The 22,283-nt window shown below is 38.3% G+C and overlaps 1 protein-coding gene across 5 annotated transcripts in view; it reads left to right on the top strand.

Moving 5' to 3' along the window:
• LOC149211019 (mRNA export factor GLE1-like) overlaps positions 1-22,283 on the top strand; it is a 532,145-nt gene that overhangs the window by 179,787 nt on the left and 330,075 nt on the right. For all 5 annotated transcript variants that reach the window (XM_089396862.1, XM_089396865.1, XM_089396864.1 and 2 more), the window contains one exon: positions 15,330-15,501. In XM_089396862.1, coding sequence (XP_089252988.1) covers positions 15,330-15,501 — 172 coding nt within the window. The remainder of the gene's footprint in view (positions 1-15,329; positions 15,502-22,283) is intronic.

The raw sequence follows: 22,283 nt of genomic DNA, 5'->3' as shown, positions 1-22,283 counted from the left end.
GATGTATAACTATCTTACATTTACAATTGGTTTATGAATATGCTATAGGTGTAGACTACCTCTAGTTGTTTTCATATAAATTTCTAGAGTTATCTCACCATTGTTTATTGATTTAATCCATATGAGCTAATGCGTGTTGGAAGTTTTGTAGAGGATCATTGTTGAATCAACTAACAAGCATGAGGGGAAGTCTTCAAGAGACCAACACACTCTTGGCATTGTTTTCAAAGAGCTTTCATCGTTATTTGAATTTCATAAGTCTAATCTTTAGAAGTACTTGTTCTTGCAAGGTTTTCTTTTTACATAGTTTATGCATAAGTCAAAATATCAAAAAATCCTTTATATCTTTTGATCTTGTGCTTTCATCTCTTTACCTAGCTAATCAAGAGCTTCTTATAAGCTAGACAAGTGATGGAGTCTTTTCCCATCACTTGATTTAGTTTTTGTATATTATTTTGTAGTATTATCACCCACTTACATGCTCTCTTTTTCACACTAACTTTTGTTTTAGTTTTGCAGCCCTAACTTTCTTACTTGTAAGTCCTCTCAAGCTTCAAGTCTCATTCCAAGGTGGCCGTGGGCATTACAAGAGTTTGTGAAAGAGGTTAGGCCATGTATCATATTGGAGCTTGTATTCTCTAAGTGTAGAATCTCTTCATCTCTTTCGAGACTCTCATACTCGAAAGGATTTCCTTGTTGTTTCAAGATCTCACATTGTATTTTCCCATCAATTTCTTGGGCATCCCTCTAAGAGGCTCTAACCACCATTGTAAACCATAATAATAAAATTTCTCTTTTGTGGGAGCGTGGGTCCTATCCATTGGCATCCCTATCTCTCCATTTTAGGGAGAGAACTTGTTGTTGGATTGACTTGTTGTCTTTAGCATTTCGATTTTCTTTCACATCACATTCATGCTTTATTTGGGAAGTAACACAAATCACATTTCCTTTTCTTCAAGTTTGCTACATGGTTTAAGCTTGCACCACTTATTATTGTTGCTACAAGTTTCAAGTTTACATTTCCATTTGCAAAACAATTTACTCTTACTTTATGTAAACATCTCTATTATTGATGAATTTACACTTCTGTGATCCATATCATGTTTTTGAAAAGAATTTTCAGCGTAAATCACATTCGAATTCCTTTGTCGACGCGTTTCGAACCAACTAGTGTGGTTTACTTTGATATATTTAGCTTGACACTTGTCTAAATAATTCATGCTTTATTGTTATGCCATATTTCCGTTTTTAGTATATTGAAGCATTGTGTATTGCACAAGTTTATTTTTCAAAGCAACTATTTGTTTTCATGTCAAACTAATCTTCTTTTCTCAAGTTTAAAGTTCTTTTTGCAAAGCTATTGTGGGCATCAATCTTATCTCAATTCATTTTCAAAGCATTGCAATTTACATTGAGAAAATTTACACATGTTTTATTGGCTCATTTAGTTTGTTATTGGTTCATCATTAATCTTTAACAACTCACAATTTTAATTGTTCATGAAGCTTATGCATCTTGTGTTTACTTGAGCAACTATATAAGTGATCTTGTGGAGCATATTTACTTGAAACAATTCTATTTTTTACATAAAACTTGCAAACTCACTTGCATATCATATTAGGCGTTCTAATTTAGTTGCATTTTAAACAAATTAACCTCCAAGCATAAGCTTGATTTATAGAAATCATAGTTAAAATACTTTCTTGGAAGGTTCTTCCAATTGGGACGAAATAAGGTAAAGGCGTGTGACTCTTCAGTTATGAAGGTGGTTTGTCCCCTTGTAGGAATGAAAGCACTCGCTGACTAGTAAGACTCAGGGTAAGGGTATCGTTAACAAAACCATCATGTCCTCAACCCCTCTTTCTTACAGTCACCCCAATTTTTACCCTTTTGCAAGAGCTTAATAGGAAGGTCTCTCACCTAGATTAGGCTTTTAGATTAAAAATAACCAAGATAATTGCATCCAAATTTAGTTTAGGGGCATTTTATATTAACACATCTTATTGTTTTACTTGCAAATAATCATTACACTTGTCATTTATGAATATGTGTTAATTTGGATACTTTGGGCAAGTATCATCTCATTGTGCAAGTAGTATTCTATTTGGTTTCCTTTGCAAGATATTCTTTCCTTGTATGCTTTGGATTAATAAGTGATCACATATCTTGAAAGCATTTTAATATCTTGCATTGATATTTTATTTTGCTAACATCTTTTGTTTCATTTTTAGGATTACTTGTGTTTCAGTGTGAAGCACCTTATTTTATTTTGAGCAATTATCATTCATTTTTGAGCAATATTTTGAAGGCACTGGTTTTACATATGCTTATTTTTTTTTTTTTTGTGTAAGTCAGGAGATTATATTATATAACAAAATATAGTACAAAAAATCCGCTGCTGCGGATCGACAGCAGGGAGTAACAGTGAACCATGCCTAAACACCTGCTCAGAGAAGACATCAAAACAGGACTGTAAACAGCACACCTCGCAGGGTGGCCCGACCTGGACTTGTTCCTATCAACCGAGACAGCTAAGACACTACTTAACATGACAATTACATAGACAAACTGAAACAGACACATATATAAAGCCGAAGAGAACTACACCAGGAGCAGAGCTAGATGAATTTTCCCATCTGGCTGATGGTGTCCAGATTCATCTGCCGGATAGGAGTGTCCAGCCTGGCTTGCATTGCTGCCAGGGATTCATTTTCCGCGACTTCAGTTGTTGCAGGCTTCGGGATTTCAGGAGCATTGTTGACCGTGTCCCTCAGAATCCTGATGAGCAGGGTTAACTTTCGATTGACAGTTTGAACGGCTTCATGCACCGTATTGATCCTTCCTTCCAGAGAGTTGTTATAGTTAATAACCTTTGCCATCTGATCCTCTGTGAGGTGCACCTCGGTGGTCCTGTGCTGCTTCTCGTTCTCCATTGTTTCCAGGGCCTTTGCGATGAGCATTTTAGTGCGCCAACTTTCGGCCTTCGTCCTGACAAACTGTGTGGCCCTCTTCGACGGTGTCCCCGGGTCCCTCAACCAATTAACCTCCTCTGCAATTTCTTCCTCCGTGCGCCCGTTCTCCGCCTGCTGAACCTTAGCTTCCAGCTCCTCTATTTTACGCTTGTTTCGCGCTGCCGCTCGGGTTTCATACCCCTGCTTCGCCTCCAGCAGGTCCTGGTTAGCTGCTGCACATCGACAACCACTCGAATCCATGCTGAACTCTCTGTGCTTCTTCCCCCCAATCTTCCTAGCGCGAACCGAGATTAGCTCGTCACGATTAAGAGGAACAGTTGAGAAAACAAGACGAACGCCCACTGCTTTATAGCTTTTTTGACTGTGGAACCTCCTGGAAACGGTCTTGAACCGGCTGAGGGTTGCAGTACTCTCGCCATTAATTCGATTGATGTCCACACCCGCGTGGCTGATGCAGGTTGATCTTGCCTGAATGTGGTTATTCATGAGCCGTTTATCAACTTGCCGTGTGTTCTGTACGTCGCCTGAGCGGTTGTTATGGAAGCGAGTGGAGTCGGACAGGCTCTGCTTGTCTTCCTTCTGCTTCACCATGCTTTGAACCATGAACCACCTCGCCTTGTTCACCGTGAGCCTTAATATGACTGAAGCCTGATGATACGGCTTCCTTCCATGTGTCCCATTATCAATTCTACGGATTCCTCGTATCTTGTTACGCGATCTGTAATGATCGTGGGTTTGGTAAGCCTGCCGTCGCTGGTAGAGCCACCTCCCAATTTGTCCTATCACACCATGATTGCAATGGCTGGTATGCCTTTCCCCGGAAATCACATTCTTCCGGTGCATATTACCTGAGCCTTTATCGGCTATGGTTTTACATATGCTTATTATTATCTCATGTGTTGATGGTTATTGAAGTTGATTTTAGCTCATATTGCTCATATTATATTTGCTTGTAATGTCAAAAAATAATCCATTTCACTCTAACATCTCCTAGAAACCTCATATTTTAACTTAGTTTTCCATTTAGGGACCACCCCCTTTAGCTAATCTAGGAGATAGCTTAAACAAAGAGAGTTGGGAATAGGTGACAACCCCTTCTCTTAGTTGTTCCACCAACCACACTTTGTGGGGTTAAAGGTTTTTCTCACTAACGGGTAGGTGTAGGTGGCAAGCAACAACATTTTTTGGCGCTGTTGCCAGGGACAAGTTTTCTTGCACCTGGAAAATCGAATAACCTTTGGTTTTGGCATATTGGACTATAGGATTAGATTCTTGCTAAAGTGGCGACTCCACTGAATTCAAATTTTGTAAGAGTTTCTACTAGGAGAAACCCAAGTGGTCTAGTTAGCTCCACTCTTGAACCTGAAAGGGTTTTTAGAGAGAGGTTAAATAGACTTTCTCATAGTAGAACCCTTGCTAATATTGGGAAAGAGGCTATTTCTGATATTCATTTGTTTTTTCAAGAACAAGTAAAGCCAAGCATCATGAATGATCTTTTTTCTCCTTGTAATTTTACTAACATAAATGGCTATCCTCACAATATCCCTGACAAGGCTATTGAAAAGTTGCCTTCTTTTCAAGGTAACAATGCCATTAGTGCTGCCTCACATGTAAAGAACTTCAATGTTTGCATTTTTAAATGGTGTAACACTACTAACAATGAGGATGTAAAGATGAGACTTTTTGTTTTCTCTTTAGAAGAGGATGCTCTTGATTGGCTCACTAAGCAACCTGCTAACTCTTATGACTCCTTACAAGCAATCATCAATGCTTTCATAGGAAAATTTGGAGAGAAGAAAGAAAATAGTCACTTGATCAATGCCATTAGCAACATGAAGAAAAATGAGAATGAAACCATGGAGGAGTTTAACAAGAGATTTAATGAGTTGGTGAAAAGCATGCCTGCTGTTGTTAAACCTCCTGATGAATTTCTTTTGTGCTCATATTTAGATGCTTTTGGTGCTGACACTGCTTATGAGTTGAGGAAGAAAAAACCTGAAAATTTGGGTGTAGCCCAAACTAAAGCCTTGAAGATGGAAAGGGCTAGAAAGCAATTAGAAAAATCTGAAATTCTTGGTTTTAATAGAAGGCCATCAAAATCTAATGATTCCAAAGGTAAGGCCAAGTAAGAGACTACACATGATCCTATCAAAGAATTAACCCAACTCATTAAGAGTATGGAGGCAAATCACACTAGTCAAATGAATGCCATCCAAAATAGATTGGTGGCCATGGAGAGGAATCAAGCTGGGGGATTCCAAAATCGAGGCAATGATAAATGGCAAAAGAGGGGACCTCCTAATGAGCATAGGCTACCAAATCCACTTGAGTCTATAAATTTAGTTGATGATCCAATCCCATATTGTAGACCTTGTGATGAAATGCATGATGAAGCCACTTGTCTTTATGCTATAAGGATTTTAGAAGGAGGAATCGCTGGGAGAAGTGAGCAAATAAATGCAATGTTCCACCAAGACTCTGGGATGGGGAGATGCGGGTGTGGGGAGATGCACAAGGGGGACGTGTGTGAGTACCCTCAAATTTTAGGGAAATTTAGTAGGGACGGTGGGACGTCGGGGTATATGATTTTTTTCCTTTTTAATATATATATATATATATATATATATATATATATATATATATATTTCAAATTCATATTCAATAATGAAAGCATAAATACAATGATACATACATAATTGAATTAAATAATGAAATACATTGATCCATACTCATCATCCTTACTAATACATACATGATTCATCCATAGACCACGAGATTCAATAACGAAATACTTTGATCCATATTCATCATTCATTAGTCACCATTCTAGAAGCTACATTTATTTAAAATTAAATTCATCATTCTTCATTCTAGGTTCTAAATTGAATTAAAATTAAAATTCATCATTCATCATTCTAGAATCTAATTAGTACTAAGCAAAATAGACTATAATAGATACTGAAATCTAAAGATTGGAATAGTAAATTGATATAACTAAAACTCAAAAACAGTGGAGTGATGAGTGTAAAAGTCACTCTAAAGTACACAGAGGGCTTGGTGCTCTTGATTAAATACTAATTTCATAGCCTTGTACATGACAAAATGCAATGGAAACATTGCAATCCATCGAATCCTGAATTCCTGAAAAACTGTTAAGTCGATTGGATTTTGAGTGAGATCTAAAATTTTACTTTCTCCATATGAAATCCAATGAGGTCAGAACCACTCTCAAACATCCTGAGTCATTTCATGGTAATGTTAAAAATTTAAGTAAAAAGATGAAAATGAATTGCGTAGCATTGCTAAGGGAAATTTTGTCAAATACTAGGTTTCCCATGTCATAAGTCATTGTTTACAAACAAATTTAAGGGGGGACACAACCCATCTTGAGGGGGGACGCCTAGGCGTCTCCCTTTTGGGGAGTCGCGCCCCCACATTGGGGAAATGTGCCCCCGTACTAGGTTTCCCCTGTCATAAATCATTGTTTACAAGAAAATTTAAGGGGGAACACATAGCCCATTTTGAGGGGGCATCCCCCTTTTGGGGAGCTACATCCCCCACACTGGGGAAATGTCCCCCCTGCGTTTCCCCATGCCTCCCCAAAAGGGGGACATGGGGAAACGTTTCCCCAGATGTCCCCCTGTCCCGGGTGCATGGGTTGCGAGGGGTGCGCGCACCTGAACCTGGGGGATGCGTCCTTGTGGAACACTGAATAAATGTGGTTGGCAAGGAACATCATTTGTCCATGGAGAATTGGATGGGAGTTATGGAGAATAGCTAAAAGATAAGTAAGAAGTCTCCATCCTCCCATAGTGAATAATTTTGAAGAGGTGGATAGGATCATTGAATTGTATGGAGAAATGGCTTCATCAAAGCAAATGTTAGAAATGTCCAAAGGGAGAGAAAGGGCAATAAATAGGGAAGGAAATCAAAATGCCCACAAAACTTTCACTCCACCTACATCTGGTTTAAATATTGACTCGTTGAATGCAATATTTATTTGTCCCTTTTCCCTATTGATCATCATCTTAAGTCTTCGTCAAGTGATTCCCTCACCCCTGGTCATATGATGTCAGGTAACTGTGAGCCCTTCCCCCTGCCCAAGTATAGTGTCAAGGAAAAGTCCTTCATCGATTATACTTTTCCTCCTTGGACGCGCCCTCAGGGTTTTGATCACTCCATAGTCTCCCCGCTCCAGTATAATCATCATGTGCAACCTACTTGTGTTCCTCCATGTTGTTGGCCTCCCTTTCCCACTAATCATAACCCAACGAAGGCTATAAGCCATGACGTAAATAATAAGGAGAATGGTGGAAGCGATATGCCAGAGGTTGCCATCCATCAAAAGTTTATGAGCTTGGTTGTTGATATCTCCATATTTTGGTTGCAAGAGAAGATCTCACAGACTAGATCACATCCCTTTCTCACCTCTTCTCACATAATCATCCATGTGTGGGCATCATATGTTCCCACCAATCACCCACAACATCCTCCATGTGTTTGCATTCGCTTTGGGATTTGTTGCATGAGTAATCATATAGGAAGACATATTTATATTGACTTGATGATATGTTGGTTGCATTGGCTTTATGATTACACTTAATAGCTTCGTCATATTTATGTTAGGGTAGGATGCATTGCATGATGATTTTTGCATTAGAACTAACCACATGTGATGTTTCTCATGATAGATTAGATTGCATTTATGTTTTAAAAAAAAGAGTTGCATATTTTATTTCTTGTTGGTTTATGGGCTAACATTAAGTATGGGTGATCATAAGACATCGTGAAAAACACGCTGCCTTGTGGCTTTGATCTTTGACATGTGCAGATAACAGGTCTACGGTGACCAAGAGATTGCTGGAATTCTTGTGACTTCCCGTTCGAGCAGCCTTGTCCACTTCTTCGAGAGATCACATCCCAGTTGGAGCCAGATGATACCCACCACTTTGTGGGTGATATACTCAGGAGAAATTTTTCTCCTGGATGAGCCTCAGTCGACAGTCAGTAGCCCCTGAAGCCTCCTACTAGCTTGTTGTGCCATTTCTCTGCCACTTGAGCTAGCCATATGGTCCCTCGCCCACCTGTATCGTATGTTTGAAGGTGGGCCTCTTGAATCTAAAAATATGTCTTGGCATTTAGTAATTGAGTATTGGGTTTACTTATCATGGATATTTCTTGGTATGGATTGATGGGGAGTTTTGGTGGAAATAGTGGGCTTAGTTTGTGCTCTTGTTCCCTTCACTTTTTTTTTTTTGCTACCCATGGATCTTAGTCCTGTGGGATCTCCTTTATTGACTATTTCATTCTAGGGTGGCACTACTTGGGAAACCTTGACTTTGGGTGCGTGGTCGCGCTCCTTTACCTACACATATTACTCCCTTTCCACTCACTATACCCCCATTCATCTTTTCTCCCATCCTCGGTCCACACTCCCATTTTGGGTCCACATAGGGCTAGCCTCCCTATCCCCTTGCCCTCACCTTGGGTCAGGCCTAGAATGATGCTCCGGAGGTTGAAGCAATTAAAAGAAAAAGTGAAAAGCATAATTGGCCACATTTAACAGGAAATTGTACCACAAAATGCAAAAGATGGTTGGGACAAAATAATTAGCACATGGGCAAAAGCCATTACGTGAGCTCTACCCCAATGCATGGCCATCACCCTGGTTCCATAGGCCTTAGATGAGCCTCCTCTATCATTTAGGAACCCATTATTGTCCCAACCCTTGGAGGGAAATGAATCGCCTACCTAAAAGGGGTAATCACTACCATATCTTACACATCATGCTCTTGTCCTTTGAGCCTCAAGCAGTTAATTAAAGAAAATTCATAAAAGGAAAAAGGTATATAAAGGAGGGTGAAAAAATCAAGGTTGGTTCGCCTCATGTACCATGATTTCTCCCTCCCATACATAACACATCTAGGTGTGGGCTTTCCCTTATCTAGCTACCCCTATGCGCCATTATGTGGCCCTAGACTGCCCCTCTCATTCCCTATTCCATCTTACTTATTTGTCACTTGCCACTCCCATTAGAAGGATGTAGCTTGGACATACTATCCCCTTTAAGGGCTGAAACCACCTAATAAGGTACTTGGTGGCTAACCCCATTTGGAGCTTGGAGACACTAGCACATGCCAAAGCCCACTACAGAAGGGCATGCCATTATGAAGTGCCCTCGTTGTTATCCATGATTTGCAAGCTCTTTTACCCAATTATTTTAATGAATGACTATATTGGAAGCCTAGGATTACAGGTGGTTTCCATTTGGGTTTGGTCTCCCTATATGGGATCCTAACCCCAAATGTCTCCATTGGCACATGTAGGGTGTGCATAGAGAGCCATGGGCCTCCACAATAGTAGACAACACTCCACAGATCTTCATTGATGCTCAGAGACTACTAGCAATCCACTTTTGGGATGATGGTGATATGCTTGGTACGTTATGCCTAGCAGGCCCCCACAGGAGCCCCACACTCCTGACAGGTGTCCCAAAACTTGTAAGATGTCATGGCATCATTCATTCCACAACTTGGACCCTTGCAGATCTAATCTTAGCCATTGATTAGGGACTTAATCTCGGCCGTCGATTTGTCAACGAGAAAGGTATAAGAGGAGGCTTGAGGGTCACTTGGAGAACACACTGAGGGAGATCGGTCAATTCAATTTCTAGAGCAAGTTTAGCTGAGAAATTGAACCAGTGGTCTGGTGAGTAGTCAGGAGACAGTGAGTACGGAATAGAGAGACGGGATCAACCACTAGAGATCAGCGCAGAGGCAGGAGAGGCAGACGTAGGGCATTTCAGGCAGACGCAGAGGCAGCAGAAGACTGCGCAGTCATTAACTGGGCCTGTGTGGGTGATGCAGAGAGGTCCAGGGCTGACGTAGTCAAGCAGGGGCTAACACAGTCAAGCAGGCACTGACGTAAAGGGTCGGAGAGCCACATAGAGGTCAGCCAGGCTAATGCTGGGATTGGGAGAAGTGCTGGAGAATTTTTCTCTCTGTGGGTAAGCTAGTTTGGCACCCTATTGTACTGAAGAATTGCTGAATAATAAAACCTCCCTTGCTGCACTAGTTTTCCCACATTGGGTTTTTCCGGGGACTGTTGTCCAAAATAATTGTGTCAATGTGTTGATTCTTGTGCATATGTTTGTTTCTGTATTACGGTGTGATATTTGCAGTAGTATTTATTTTAATGTTTATTGAAGTAATTTCATAAATAACTTATTGTGGAATAAGTAGGAAAAGTAAATTAGTTGCTGCAGTGATAGAATTTCACAGAATGTAGGGCTAGCATGGCAATGGAAGGAACTAGTTACTGGACTGTATTTGACCTGGATATCTCGACTCTATAAGGAAAGGATTGTGGGCTTTCCCTTGAGTGGGGTTTTGCTTTGGGTTCTAGCCTAACTTCTTGCGTCTCTTGTCTCTTGTACACTATGATCTTTAATGTACTGTATCTAATGATAATTGCTTGATGAATAAGATTAACTAACTAAAGGAAAGAACTATAATAATGCTTACACGTAATTGTCATGTTTAAGAATTCACCTTATTATGGAATTCTAACAATTGGCATCCTATTATGCTTTTTGATCTTATCCAAAGCTATTCATTGAAAGGAAGCAAAAAGCATATGAAAGTATCGAAAAGGAAAATGGCACTATGGCCTTAAGTAAATGCTCAATGATAACTTTAAGGTGGTTGGTCAGACATATTCACATTGGGCAATGTGCAATGGGACTGAAGAGTACAACTAGTATGAATACAATGTGGGAGTAGAAGCACAACTCCTTGAAATTGCTATAAATGATACACTGAAAAGAATCCTACATAAGAATATCATCAGAGCATATGTATAAAACCGTGACAAAGGAATTGTGATAAAAAACACTAAGTGAAAGGTCTAGGCAAATGCTGTTACGAATAAATATATATAAATAATATAAATATAAATAAGGAGGATAATTGTAATAACGATTAGTTAATTAGTAATTAATATTGAAGAGGCATGTCTAAATGGGACATGACCTTCCATGAAGAGGCACTTGCCTAATATATGAGTAGGCCCCTCACTCTCATTGTATCATCATTTTCATTCATACATTTTTTAATATATATTTGTATCGTCAATGGATATTTTCATATTCCAAGTCTTCTGGAGTAATTGAATCTGAAGAAGGAACTTTGTTCGCTTCATTTGGTATCAGAGTAGTTCGATCCTTTGGTCGCTCCACCGCTGCATAGAGACACTCTCCGATCCAGGCCCTTGGCCATCAAGGTTTCGTCAACATTGTTGCCGTCAAGATTGAAGCATTTCACTACACTTTTGGAGTTTCTCCATTGCTGAGTTCGTCAGAGGCCCTTGGCCATTTTTTAAAAGAAGAAAAAAAAAGAAAAAAAAGAAAAAGAGAACAAAAAAAATATCAAGGAAAAAAAATAGAAATATGAAATAAAAAAAGAAAATCATAAAAAAAATTCTATATAAAAAAATAGAAAAAATAGAATATTAGAAAAAATTACAAAAAAAAAAATCAAAGCGAAAAATCTTATATAAAAAAAATATCAAAAAAGAAAGTAGTATGTATATATATATATATATATATATATATATATATATATATATATATATATATATATAAGAGTATTTAAAAAAAATTAGGAAACAAAAAAAAAATTATTAGAAAAAACGATTCAAAATATATTAAAAGAAATAAATAAAAAATAAAAATAAAATAATATAGCAGTCGTACCTTGTTGACTCCCATCCACCCAACACATCACTCTAAGCACACCGCCATCAACTTGCCTAGTTGCTTGACCTCGCCATCACAACTAGGATCACCACTGCGCTGTTCCCATTCTGCAGACGTCGTTTCGATCACTACTACAGGGGTTGTTGTCTTCCCGAACGACTGTCTGTCCACCTACTACTCAGTGACACTCAACCATCCTCCACTGCCACCATTAAACTATCGCTACACGCCCACCCCACCATTACCACTAGACTCCTTGCACCATTCTGTATTCACACCTCATTTGTATGTTTCTATCTGTACAATCATAGATTTTGAGAATTAAGAAGTTTGAGAAAAAAAGGGGCATCGCTTCTGTATTGCTCGACCACAACATCATGTCCTTCCATCAAACATGGTTTTGTATAGTCGCCCATGCGTTCTTACAATACTATTGCTCGGTTTAATTAAAGGTTTATACAAATCATAAGCTAAGGTTCCAATAAGACCCTCCGTGACTTTTTATATAAAGGTATTAAAAATAAAAAGGGCACAGGGATAAAGTTAAAATTTTATTAAAGGTTTAAGAGCCAACCTTAGGTATTCATGAATTATTAAACCGTTAAAATTAAAAGGGATACTTTTCAAAGTTCAAGTTGATTAAAAGGTTCCTAAGTTTTAAAGTTACAAAAGAAAGGTATTATTACTTTTATAAAAAGTTTAGAAAAAATAAAGAGATATTATTATATCACCAAAAGGGAAATTATAAGTTGAATACAAGGTATATTTTATAAAGGAAAACATATATTTTTTTTCTTCATATTAAGATTAATTATATATGAAGTGAAGAATACAAAGTGTGTATATTGGGTAAGGTAGTTTGAAAAAATAAAAAAAATATTTATAAGGATAAAAGATTACCAAGGGAAAAATTGTTTATAAAGTCAAATTATTATAATCCTGAGATCATAAAGGGGTATTTGGGAAAGTATTAAGGAGGAATATATTATTTTTCAAGTCAATCATTTATTTACAAAGATTTGGAAGGAAGGAAAAAAAAGTAATAAGGATTTATCATTGAGATCCGAAGGAATAATTAACCCTAGAGCTCAATTCAAAAGTTTTGAAGGATTAAAGGGGCTACTTTTAAGACCCTAAGTTCACCTTGATAAACACAAATGGAGTCTAATTCGGAATTGAAGGAAGGAGATTTCCGAAAACTTCACGTAATTATGATTCAATGCTATTTAGAATTAAAGGGTCTATTGCGGGAAAAGATGTCACTATTGCTATTTCACCTGCCGAAGATAAAAATTATATAATGCTTAAAATCACAAATCAATTAGTGATCCCGGAGTCAAATATAATCAAAAAATTAGACTGTTTTGGCAACAAAAAATATGACATAACCAATTCACAGTTAAACATTGAGGATTATACATTCGTATCACAATTCTTAGTTCAAACCCTATGGAACGATCAAGGTGACATTATTTTAGGTTCATGCAGGATGGAAACTCTAGGGTCCTTTATTCTAAATAGAAAAAATAAGTTTTTGACATTTTCCCATAAAAAGAAAAAAATACTGCTCCAAGATGTTACTTTGAAGCCAAATTCAGTGACGCCATCAGACATACAAGAAATCTCAAAAGTAATTCTTCAAGAAAGTAAAAAAGCGATACAAAATATCCAAAAGGAATTTGATAGAATTGCTTCTGACAAGAATGAGGAAGTTTCTCGACTCAAAGACCATAGTGAAGAATTACTAATGCAAATTAAGAAGTTGTTGGGAAACAAAGGGCAACAACTTGTTGAAAAGGAAGCGTCGAAATCTTCAAATGTAGAAATTCAAGTTGAAAAAAAAACGAACATCGATCCAGTGAATATGACAACTCAAGAAGAAGACAAGTCAGTTGAAGAAAAGACACACTTAGATGTTGCAGTTCAGATGATAAACATCCCAAGTGAAGGTTGTGTAACCAACTCAACAACATCGTCATCTGAAGTAAATCAAAAAAATTCCACACACCTAATAAGGGAAAGTCAACCCAAAAAATTTCCCTATCGACATCCGAATCATAAGATTAGACAACTCAACCATGCTACGTGTCGGGACCATTCAGAACAGAAACAACAAACTGATGTTCCAAAGAATATTGTTGTAACCTCAATCCAGTCCTATGATGACGATTTGTTACAAAATTCTAGTGATCAGAATATTCCACAGAAGATTGATTTAGGATGGTTTGATCCCTTCTCAGTGCGACAATTTTGTTTGTCACTTAGAGGATCATATCAACATGTATCGACAAAGATGACAATTTTGAGACAGAAAGACATTTGAAACCAAAAAAAAGATCAAACCTTTTTCATTAACAAGCTTTGAGGACAAAGCTTTTTGAGGAGGAAGGCAATGTTACGAATAAATATATATAAATAATATAAATATAAATAAGGAGGATAATTGTAATAATGATTAGTTAATTAGTAATTAATACTGAAGAGGCATGTCTAAATGGGACATGACCTTCCATGAAGAGGCACCTGCCTAATATATAAGCAGGTCCCTCACTTTCATTGTATCATCATTCTCATTCATGCATTTTTAATATATATTTGTATCCTCAATGGATATCTTCATATTCCAAGTCTTCTGGAGTAATTAAATCTGAAGAAGGAACTTTGTTTGCTTCAGATGCTTCAAATGAAAGAAAAAATGACTACTAGGGGTGGGTGCTAGAATTTTATTCCTGTTTGTTTTCTATTGTTAAATATCAGAAGCACCGCAACAAGAATTGCAATATCAACACTGGCACATCAGTGTCTGACACATCTTAATGGAAAAGATAAATTTTAGAAAATTAGTTGCATAGATCTAGTTCATGCAGTCTTGAGGAAACAAGACTTATGCACACAGTTAGCATGAACTGCAATTTGTCAGGATAAGATTCAATGAGTTTGAAAGGTTTAGGAAGATGCTGCAAATGAAAGAGAGAAATGGCTGGGAGGGATGGGTGCTAGAAGTTTATTCCCATTTGTTTTCTATTGTTGAATGCCAGCAGTGCAACAACACGAATTGCATTATCAGCATATGATACATATTGATGCCAAAAGTAAATTTTAGAAAATTAGTTGAGTAGATCTAGTTCATGCAGTCTCGAGGAAACGAGACTTGTGTACACAGCTAGCATGAACTGCAATTTGTCAGGATGTGGTTCTACAAGCACAGACTAAACTGGAAACTATTTGATTATAAATATTTTTTTGTTATATATGTAATACCATAATGGAACAAGACAGTTCACTTTTTAAAGCATGGTGTGTGCACTTTCTTTCATCTATTGCTGCTTTGAAACTCAACACATCTATCCCTTTGTCTGTCTGTATGTCTTTGTAACTGTCTGTCTATCTCTTTATATATATAGCTGTCTATCTATGTAGAGTGCTGAAGCCTGAACATCAAGTGTCTCTATTGGATCTATAAAGGCAATAACGTGCATGCACATAGGTTGGATTGAACTGCTAGTTGCTGAATTTCAGTGTAACCTTTTTCATATTGTTGATTCTTTAATCTTCAACTATATTATTATACCGTATATTTCTTAGAAAATTTGTTATTGCAGTGCAGAAGATCGTGATAATCATCTCTCTGCAGTTCAGAGAGATCATCAACAACGTTCTCAGATAGAAGAGCGTAGAATAAGAAAAGAAGCTGCTGTCGAAGAAGCTAGAAAGAGAGAAAAAGAAGCACGTGAGAATAAGGAACGGCAAGAGAAAGCTAGGGCAGAAGCTGAGGTTAGTATATATTCTTGCATTAGGGTTATCTACATTCTAAAGAGGCCATTTGCCTCAACAGGTTTCTTTATCTATTGTAGTTTACATCATTATTTAATCATTTCAAGGTCTGATGTCTTCAGCATCCTTCAGTCATAATAGCTTTTGTTTTTTTAAATTCAAGTTGCGTTTTTTGATTGTTTATAATAATTGCAATATAGAAAAGAATTCCCAATACCTAGATTGATATTAAATCACAAGAATATTGAGTTCCCTTAGATATGAAGCAATCTAAGTTATTTGCATCAAAGCCATTGATACCATGCATGTTGGTTTGTTCTAAAAACATGGATGCAATATTTACCTTTTGAAGGATGCCACTTGGTGTAGATCAAAGTATTGCTCCATTATAGAATCGTTAACATCAAACTTTCTCATATTGATCTTTGGAATGTAGTAGTTCCTTGATGTTGACTTGAAGCCCTGATGATGTGGATCTTGGATTGAAAATTCATAATTTTGGTTATGTGAATCTGTTATAAACATAAATATGTATAAAATAATATAAATTGTACTAGTAATAATAATTAAGAAGTATAACTAATATAAAAGGACATGTCTCAAAGGACATGGCTATTCATGAAAGGACATCCATCAAGTATATATAGGGGGCCTTCTTATAGTGTTTCATGAGGGTGAACATTAGCCCTCAAGGGGTATCCTTTTAATCATAGCCGACATGCTTTTCTTGGTTAAAGCCCCAACTAACTAAGACAAGGGTTTCTTCCATTTGACCTTTTTATAACATTATTACCTTAGGTCACCCTTGGTAAATTAAGGTTGCCCACATGCAAGCAATGACTAAACAAATAATATCTCCTCTTGGTTTTGCGTCCACACCTTGGGTGCAAAACCCCAATGCTTGGGTACTTCGCCCACAAAACCCTTTTCTGGAGTAAATTCACACAAACCTAGTGCCCAGGGTTGTGGAGTACCTCCCAAGCTACACAAATCAACACTCCCTCTTAGTGAGGGAGGTACTTACATTACATGGAAGTAACCATCATCATCACCGGCGACACTAGCCCAATATTTGGTGTTCACCATTGCAGCATACCCTGTAGAATGAACCACACTATCTCAGTAGTGCCTTTGTCTCATCTCATAAGAACCTGAAGATCTCAAACTTCCATAACGCTGCTCCCTCTGAGTCTGCACGATGTCCTCTGACTCACATTGCTACTCATCTCGTGTCCTACAAGGTCAGTCCGAGCTGTAGTCAAACACGGGCCATCACCACCAAAACTCAGTCCTGCAAGCAATCTCATCCTCTAGGGTCAAACACAACACATGCACATACCTCCAATCTCAGATGTGCAACATCACGAACCAACAGAGATACTAGCCTGCCAACATGCCGTCCATGCCATGAAGCCAACTCGTCCATTGCCAAAGCAACTGAGCAGTCCCAATGATCTATGACAAGTCATAGGAAGTCCATGATCTGCAAACTGCTACACAACAAACTGTTGCTCACGAGGTTCACCACTGATCCACCAGAACTCCTTGACCATCTCACTATGTAGCCTATTGAGATCACATCTCCATGTCCTCAGCTAAATCATTTGCTCCTTGATCTAGACAATCTCAACTCCCTATGAGCCGCTTTGCTGTGCACACTCACTGGCCCTTCAAAGTAGCTTTGATGCCATGTTGATTTTTCCAAGGCACCTAAGAATCTAGTTTGAGTCTAAAATCACAATCACAAACACATTTAAATACACAACACTTCTACTTTGCACAGCGGAATAAAAAACATTAGTGAATCAACTAGCGCACATGACAATTTTAAACTTTTTAACCCACTACATGTTATTTTACAAACCTTTAAAACAATAGTCTTTGGACTCTTGTTTCAGGGATCATGGAACTTACATAAACCTTGATACAAGGACACAAATAGGGCTTGGTGTCAAAAGCTATGACCACCAATCTACCTTGAATAAAGTACACTTGACCTACTTGTTGATGGCACACACTACAACCCTTTCATTCCATGTACCTTGAACACCTTCGGTGGGTCCTCTTACCGCCCAATTGGTTGATCACTGCAACTGCATCTCCAGCTGTCCAACCTGCCACTATCGATGATCACAACTCCTTTCGTGTCACAAAACTTTGGCTCATTGATCAACCCACTAGTAGCCCTCTTGCTCCACTAAAATGTCTGCTCATTGGGTCTTCGAGATCTGCCCTTTCATCACTGAAGTTTGCTCATCTGCAACTCTTGAACAAGGGCTCCCGCACTTTGCCTCCTAATTGTCCATTGGCTCCTTTCATGAACACTGTACTTGAGGTATTCTAAACTACCCAATTGTCCACATCTTGGTTGCTCTAGACAACTGCTCCTAGGGCTCACAAATTTGCACTCACACTGTGACATATCAGTCCTCTTGTCTCTCCTCTTAGGGCATACAAATCTGCCCACACATAGTCAACACTTTCACTGATTTAGGGTTTGGAATTCTACCCTCATCAGTCTTCTAACTGCCACTTAGTAGACTGAACTAGGGCTTCTCCATGCTACCTCCTAACAGTGACTTGATTGCTCAAAATCACTGTTCTTGAGCTCCAATATTTTTGCTGTTCAAACCTATGAACAAACCTCCTCCATTGTTACTTCCAGCACACAACTTGTGCTAGAAAAATTCCTCACTATATTGTAACATACCCAACTCTTCTATCCCCTTGTTTACTGCTCTTGTTCAATGTTCACTATTCCTATTAACTGTAGTTTGAACAGGAGCATGGCATAATTGCGGTTGAGGTTTGAGGACCGGATGGATGGGGCTTCATTGGAGGGAGAGGATTGGTGTAGTGATGGAGGAGCAAGGCATTTGGGAGTTCGTGGATAGTCCACCAGCGCAACTAGCCGACCCTCAACAACTGGCTCAACACAACAAAAATGATGCTAAAGCCAAAAGAATTATCCTTGAGGGAATCTGTTATGAATAAATAATTCATAATACAATAATAATAATTTAATAATTAATTAATTAAATTAGTAATTCGCATTAATAAAATTAATTATGTAAGTGAAAGGTCAAAAGGCATGACCAATCAACCCTCATGACCAGTCAATGCATATTTAGGCACACCATCTGAGGGAATGTAAACCACCATTCATATTTTTTATAATACAATTACTACTTACTTACATATACATATATTATCTACACACAAATACTCTTATGACATGGTAAAATTATGTTTCAATGGTATCAGAGCCACCTTCAGTCTGCTCTCTGGAAGAAAAGGTTGTTGCACAGTAGTTCGACATTTCCCAGTTATTATTTTGTCCTTCGGCATTCATCTGCCTGTTCTGTTCTTTCTTTCCGCCCCTCACCTTGTCTGCTCCGTGTTTCAATGAACCACTGCCCACACCGTATTATGCTGCCTACTCCGGTTTTCTTTCTCACCCCTTACCCTATTTGCATCGTTTTCCCTATTTCGTTGCCCTCCCTGTATTTCGTTTCGTATTCCGTCAAAAGGCTACTCCTTTGTGACACATACCCGACAACTTTCGATACGTTCTATTCACCGACCATTCCCACGTTATTCGAAGGTGGTCAAACACCGTGACCATTCGTACCTGCACACTGTAACTCAACCACTGTAATTACATTACCGTTTACTACCGTAATTGTGTTTCTTCTCCACAGGTTAATTGTGAACTAAGACAATTTAATATAGTTAATCGTCAACATAGTTAACAAAATCATTTAATATAAACTATATTATATCACTTTAATATATATATATATAGATATATATTGCTATTATTATTTAAATAAAAAAGAATCGGGTCTACAAGGAAGAAAAAGAACAAAATGGGAAGCAGTAATAGTGACAATAATTCGAGGAATTTCAAGAAGAACTTGAAAGAATGCGCAAGCGCCTTGACGATGTCGAGAGGAAGAAAGATGAATTCGGGAGTCAAGACCAAATAATAGGGGATATCATAGCAATAAAGAACATGATGAGCCAGTTTATGGGAGGAGCCAACCCACCTTTTAATCCCTCAGAGACGCAAAGTCCAAAAACTCCGGAAGGTAGATTTTTTTCAAATCATGAAATTCCATCGATGCACGAAAAGCCGCAAATACCGCATATACAGTTTGAAGGGAGTCAGTACCATACAAAGTTCTCCGACAAAGATTACCTCAAAATTAAAAGAGAGTTACCAAAATACGATGGTAAGGACCATAAAGGCGCCATTGTATGGGTAAATAAGATGGACGCCATTTTTGGAGCAAATCCACCAATAGGTGAACAAGAGAAGGTCATGACCACATCCAACTACCTGGAAGCAGAAGCATATGATTGGTTCCTATGGTGGTCTAAAAAATGTGCAGCTCGCTCATTCAATTGGAAAAATTTTAAAAACACCTTGTTAAAAAGATTTCACGATGAAGAAGAAGATGATGTTTACGAAAGATTCGTTCACCTCAAACAAAAGGGATCAGTAAGTGAATACACACATGAATGGGAAGTGTTAGCGATAAGGCAAAGGGGATTCTCAGACAGAGAGCTATTAAAAATGTATTGTTGTGGCCTTAAGGATTACATTCAGGAAGAATTAAAATTATATAAACCCCAAACCATTGAAGATGCTTGACACGCAGCCATAATTATTGAGAGGAAATATAAGCTCATAATGTCATCATTAAGGGAAGACGAAGGCCAACAACAACACTCGGGAAGAAAGGAAACTAACAAATGTGTTAGGATATTCTGACACATAGGAAATAGTTAAGTATAACTTGGTCTAGTGTAGAGATAGGTAAAGTGTGTTTCTTTACTATGTACTTTTGTAACTTACAATCCGACGGTCACGATATGTTCTAGACATTAAGTGATCCGACGATTCATTCTCTCCTCGGTATTATCGACACTCGATCCGTGGTTTAACACCCGATTGGTCCATGATCTCTATTTAAAGAGCATGGAGGGTCATTTGTAGGGTGACCATTCATGAGAGAAGCTTATGTAAATTTTATTTATTTTATTAATAAATTGCCTGAAGTGGCCGCGTTGGCTTAGGCTGTGCACTATTTCCCTCTTTGAGGGTTTTAAACACGTCAAGAATACTGGTGTATTGATCTGTGATCTGTTTGTGAGCGGTGTCCTTTGGTGTTCTATCTGAGGAACTTACCCTGTAAATTCCTACATGGTATTAGAGCTATTTGAAGGCCGCATTCGTTGGTGATCCAAATCAGAAGCTGGTACAACTGCATCCGACTGTCTTTTCCTAGTTCTACTGTTTCTGAGTGCTTCGGGACGAGATCGTTTTTACCGATGGGATCCAGTTTGACAAAATGGGGTCTGAAATATTTCAAAGTCAGCCTCACAATTATTTCAAGTCGGCTAGGCCCCAGTGGAACACACGAATTTAGCTATTGATAGCCATGATAAATATTTTATTAATAAATGAATAGATGATGTTTACATTTTGTGGTTGGCCCAGACTATATATTGCCTTGGGTGCCTCTTGGTGAACGTGCATGATCTTTGATCATGCCCTTTGCCTAATAAACTATAAACTAACTAATTTATTATATAACATTGCCTTCCTCTCAAAAGAATGCTTTGTCCTCAAAGCATACGTAATGGCGGATGTTGCTGACGAAACACTTCAGTCTCCCAAGAAGCTTCTTCTTCTAGTAAGTCCTTCCACTTGATCAAGTATTCCTTGATTGCACGAGATTGAAGCTTCCTTTCTCTAGTAGATAAGATACCTTTTGGTTCTAAAAAGACCCTTCCTTCATCATCTAGGGATGGAAGCGTTGTTTTCGCTGATTGATGGTTGCCTAGTGCTCTTTTAAGGCAGGAGACATGGAAGACATTGTGAACACGACTTTTATCTGGAAGGCTTAAACTATATGCAACTTCGTTGATCTTTTTATTGATTTGAAATGGTCCATAGAACTTTGGTGCCAATTTATTTTTTCCTTTTTGTTTCAAGGACAACTATTTGTATGGCTGGAGCTTGACAAATACCCATTCTTCGACTTCAAATTCTCTTTCGGTTCTGTTTCGATCTGCTTGTTTTTTTTTTTGACAGAAACGGTTAGGATGATATATTGATTCTTGGCTGGAAAGCCTTAATTCAGATTACAATGAGATAAACAGAGATCAGATTTCTCCTCGGCCAGGAACCAAATGACTTCCCCTCTAATGAGCCTGCGATTTTTGCTAGCTGTAGTTCTTGTAGCTTTATCTATCTTTCCTAAATTGCAGATACAAACAAACTGCTCCAATAAAAGACAGTAAAACATTTTAAACAGACGGTTAAGGGATGGGATCCCAGCCTTCGTCTCCGTCTCTTAGGAGAACTCCGGGGGGGAGAAGAACCGCTTTGTTGGCTTCAGCATCGGCTTCTTTATTGTTGTCTCTCTTTACATGAAGGAACTCCAGATTCTGGAAGGTATTTGTCAGGGATCTAATTCTGCTCAGTAGTCTTGATAATCTTAAATCTGAAGGAGAGGAATTATCCACAATGGCCTTTATAATGGACTGGGAGTCCCCAAAAATAATTGCATCTTTGATACCCAGAGAAATGAGCAGCTTGAGCCCCTGGAGGAGAGCCAGTGCTTCAGCTTGAATGCTGGAGTTGAAGCCCACTCCCCAAGCATATCTAGATTCAATTCTGCCATCTGCGCTTTTAATAACACCACCTGCTCTGGAGCTACCAGGGTTGCCTTTTGCAACACCGTCAAAGAAGAGAGTTTTTCTTGCCTTCT

Source organism: Pinus tabuliformis, chromosome 1_2 (assembly GCF_031772625.1).
Source record: "Pinus tabuliformis cultivar Carrire ecotype Pingquan chromosome 1_2, CPIR1, whole genome shotgun sequence".
Taxonomy (NCBI): domain Eukaryota; kingdom Viridiplantae; phylum Streptophyta; class Pinopsida; order Pinales; family Pinaceae; genus Pinus; species Pinus tabuliformis.
The sequence above is the reverse complement of the archived record's forward strand: the minus strand, read 5'-3'. Positions and strand labels throughout refer to the sequence as shown.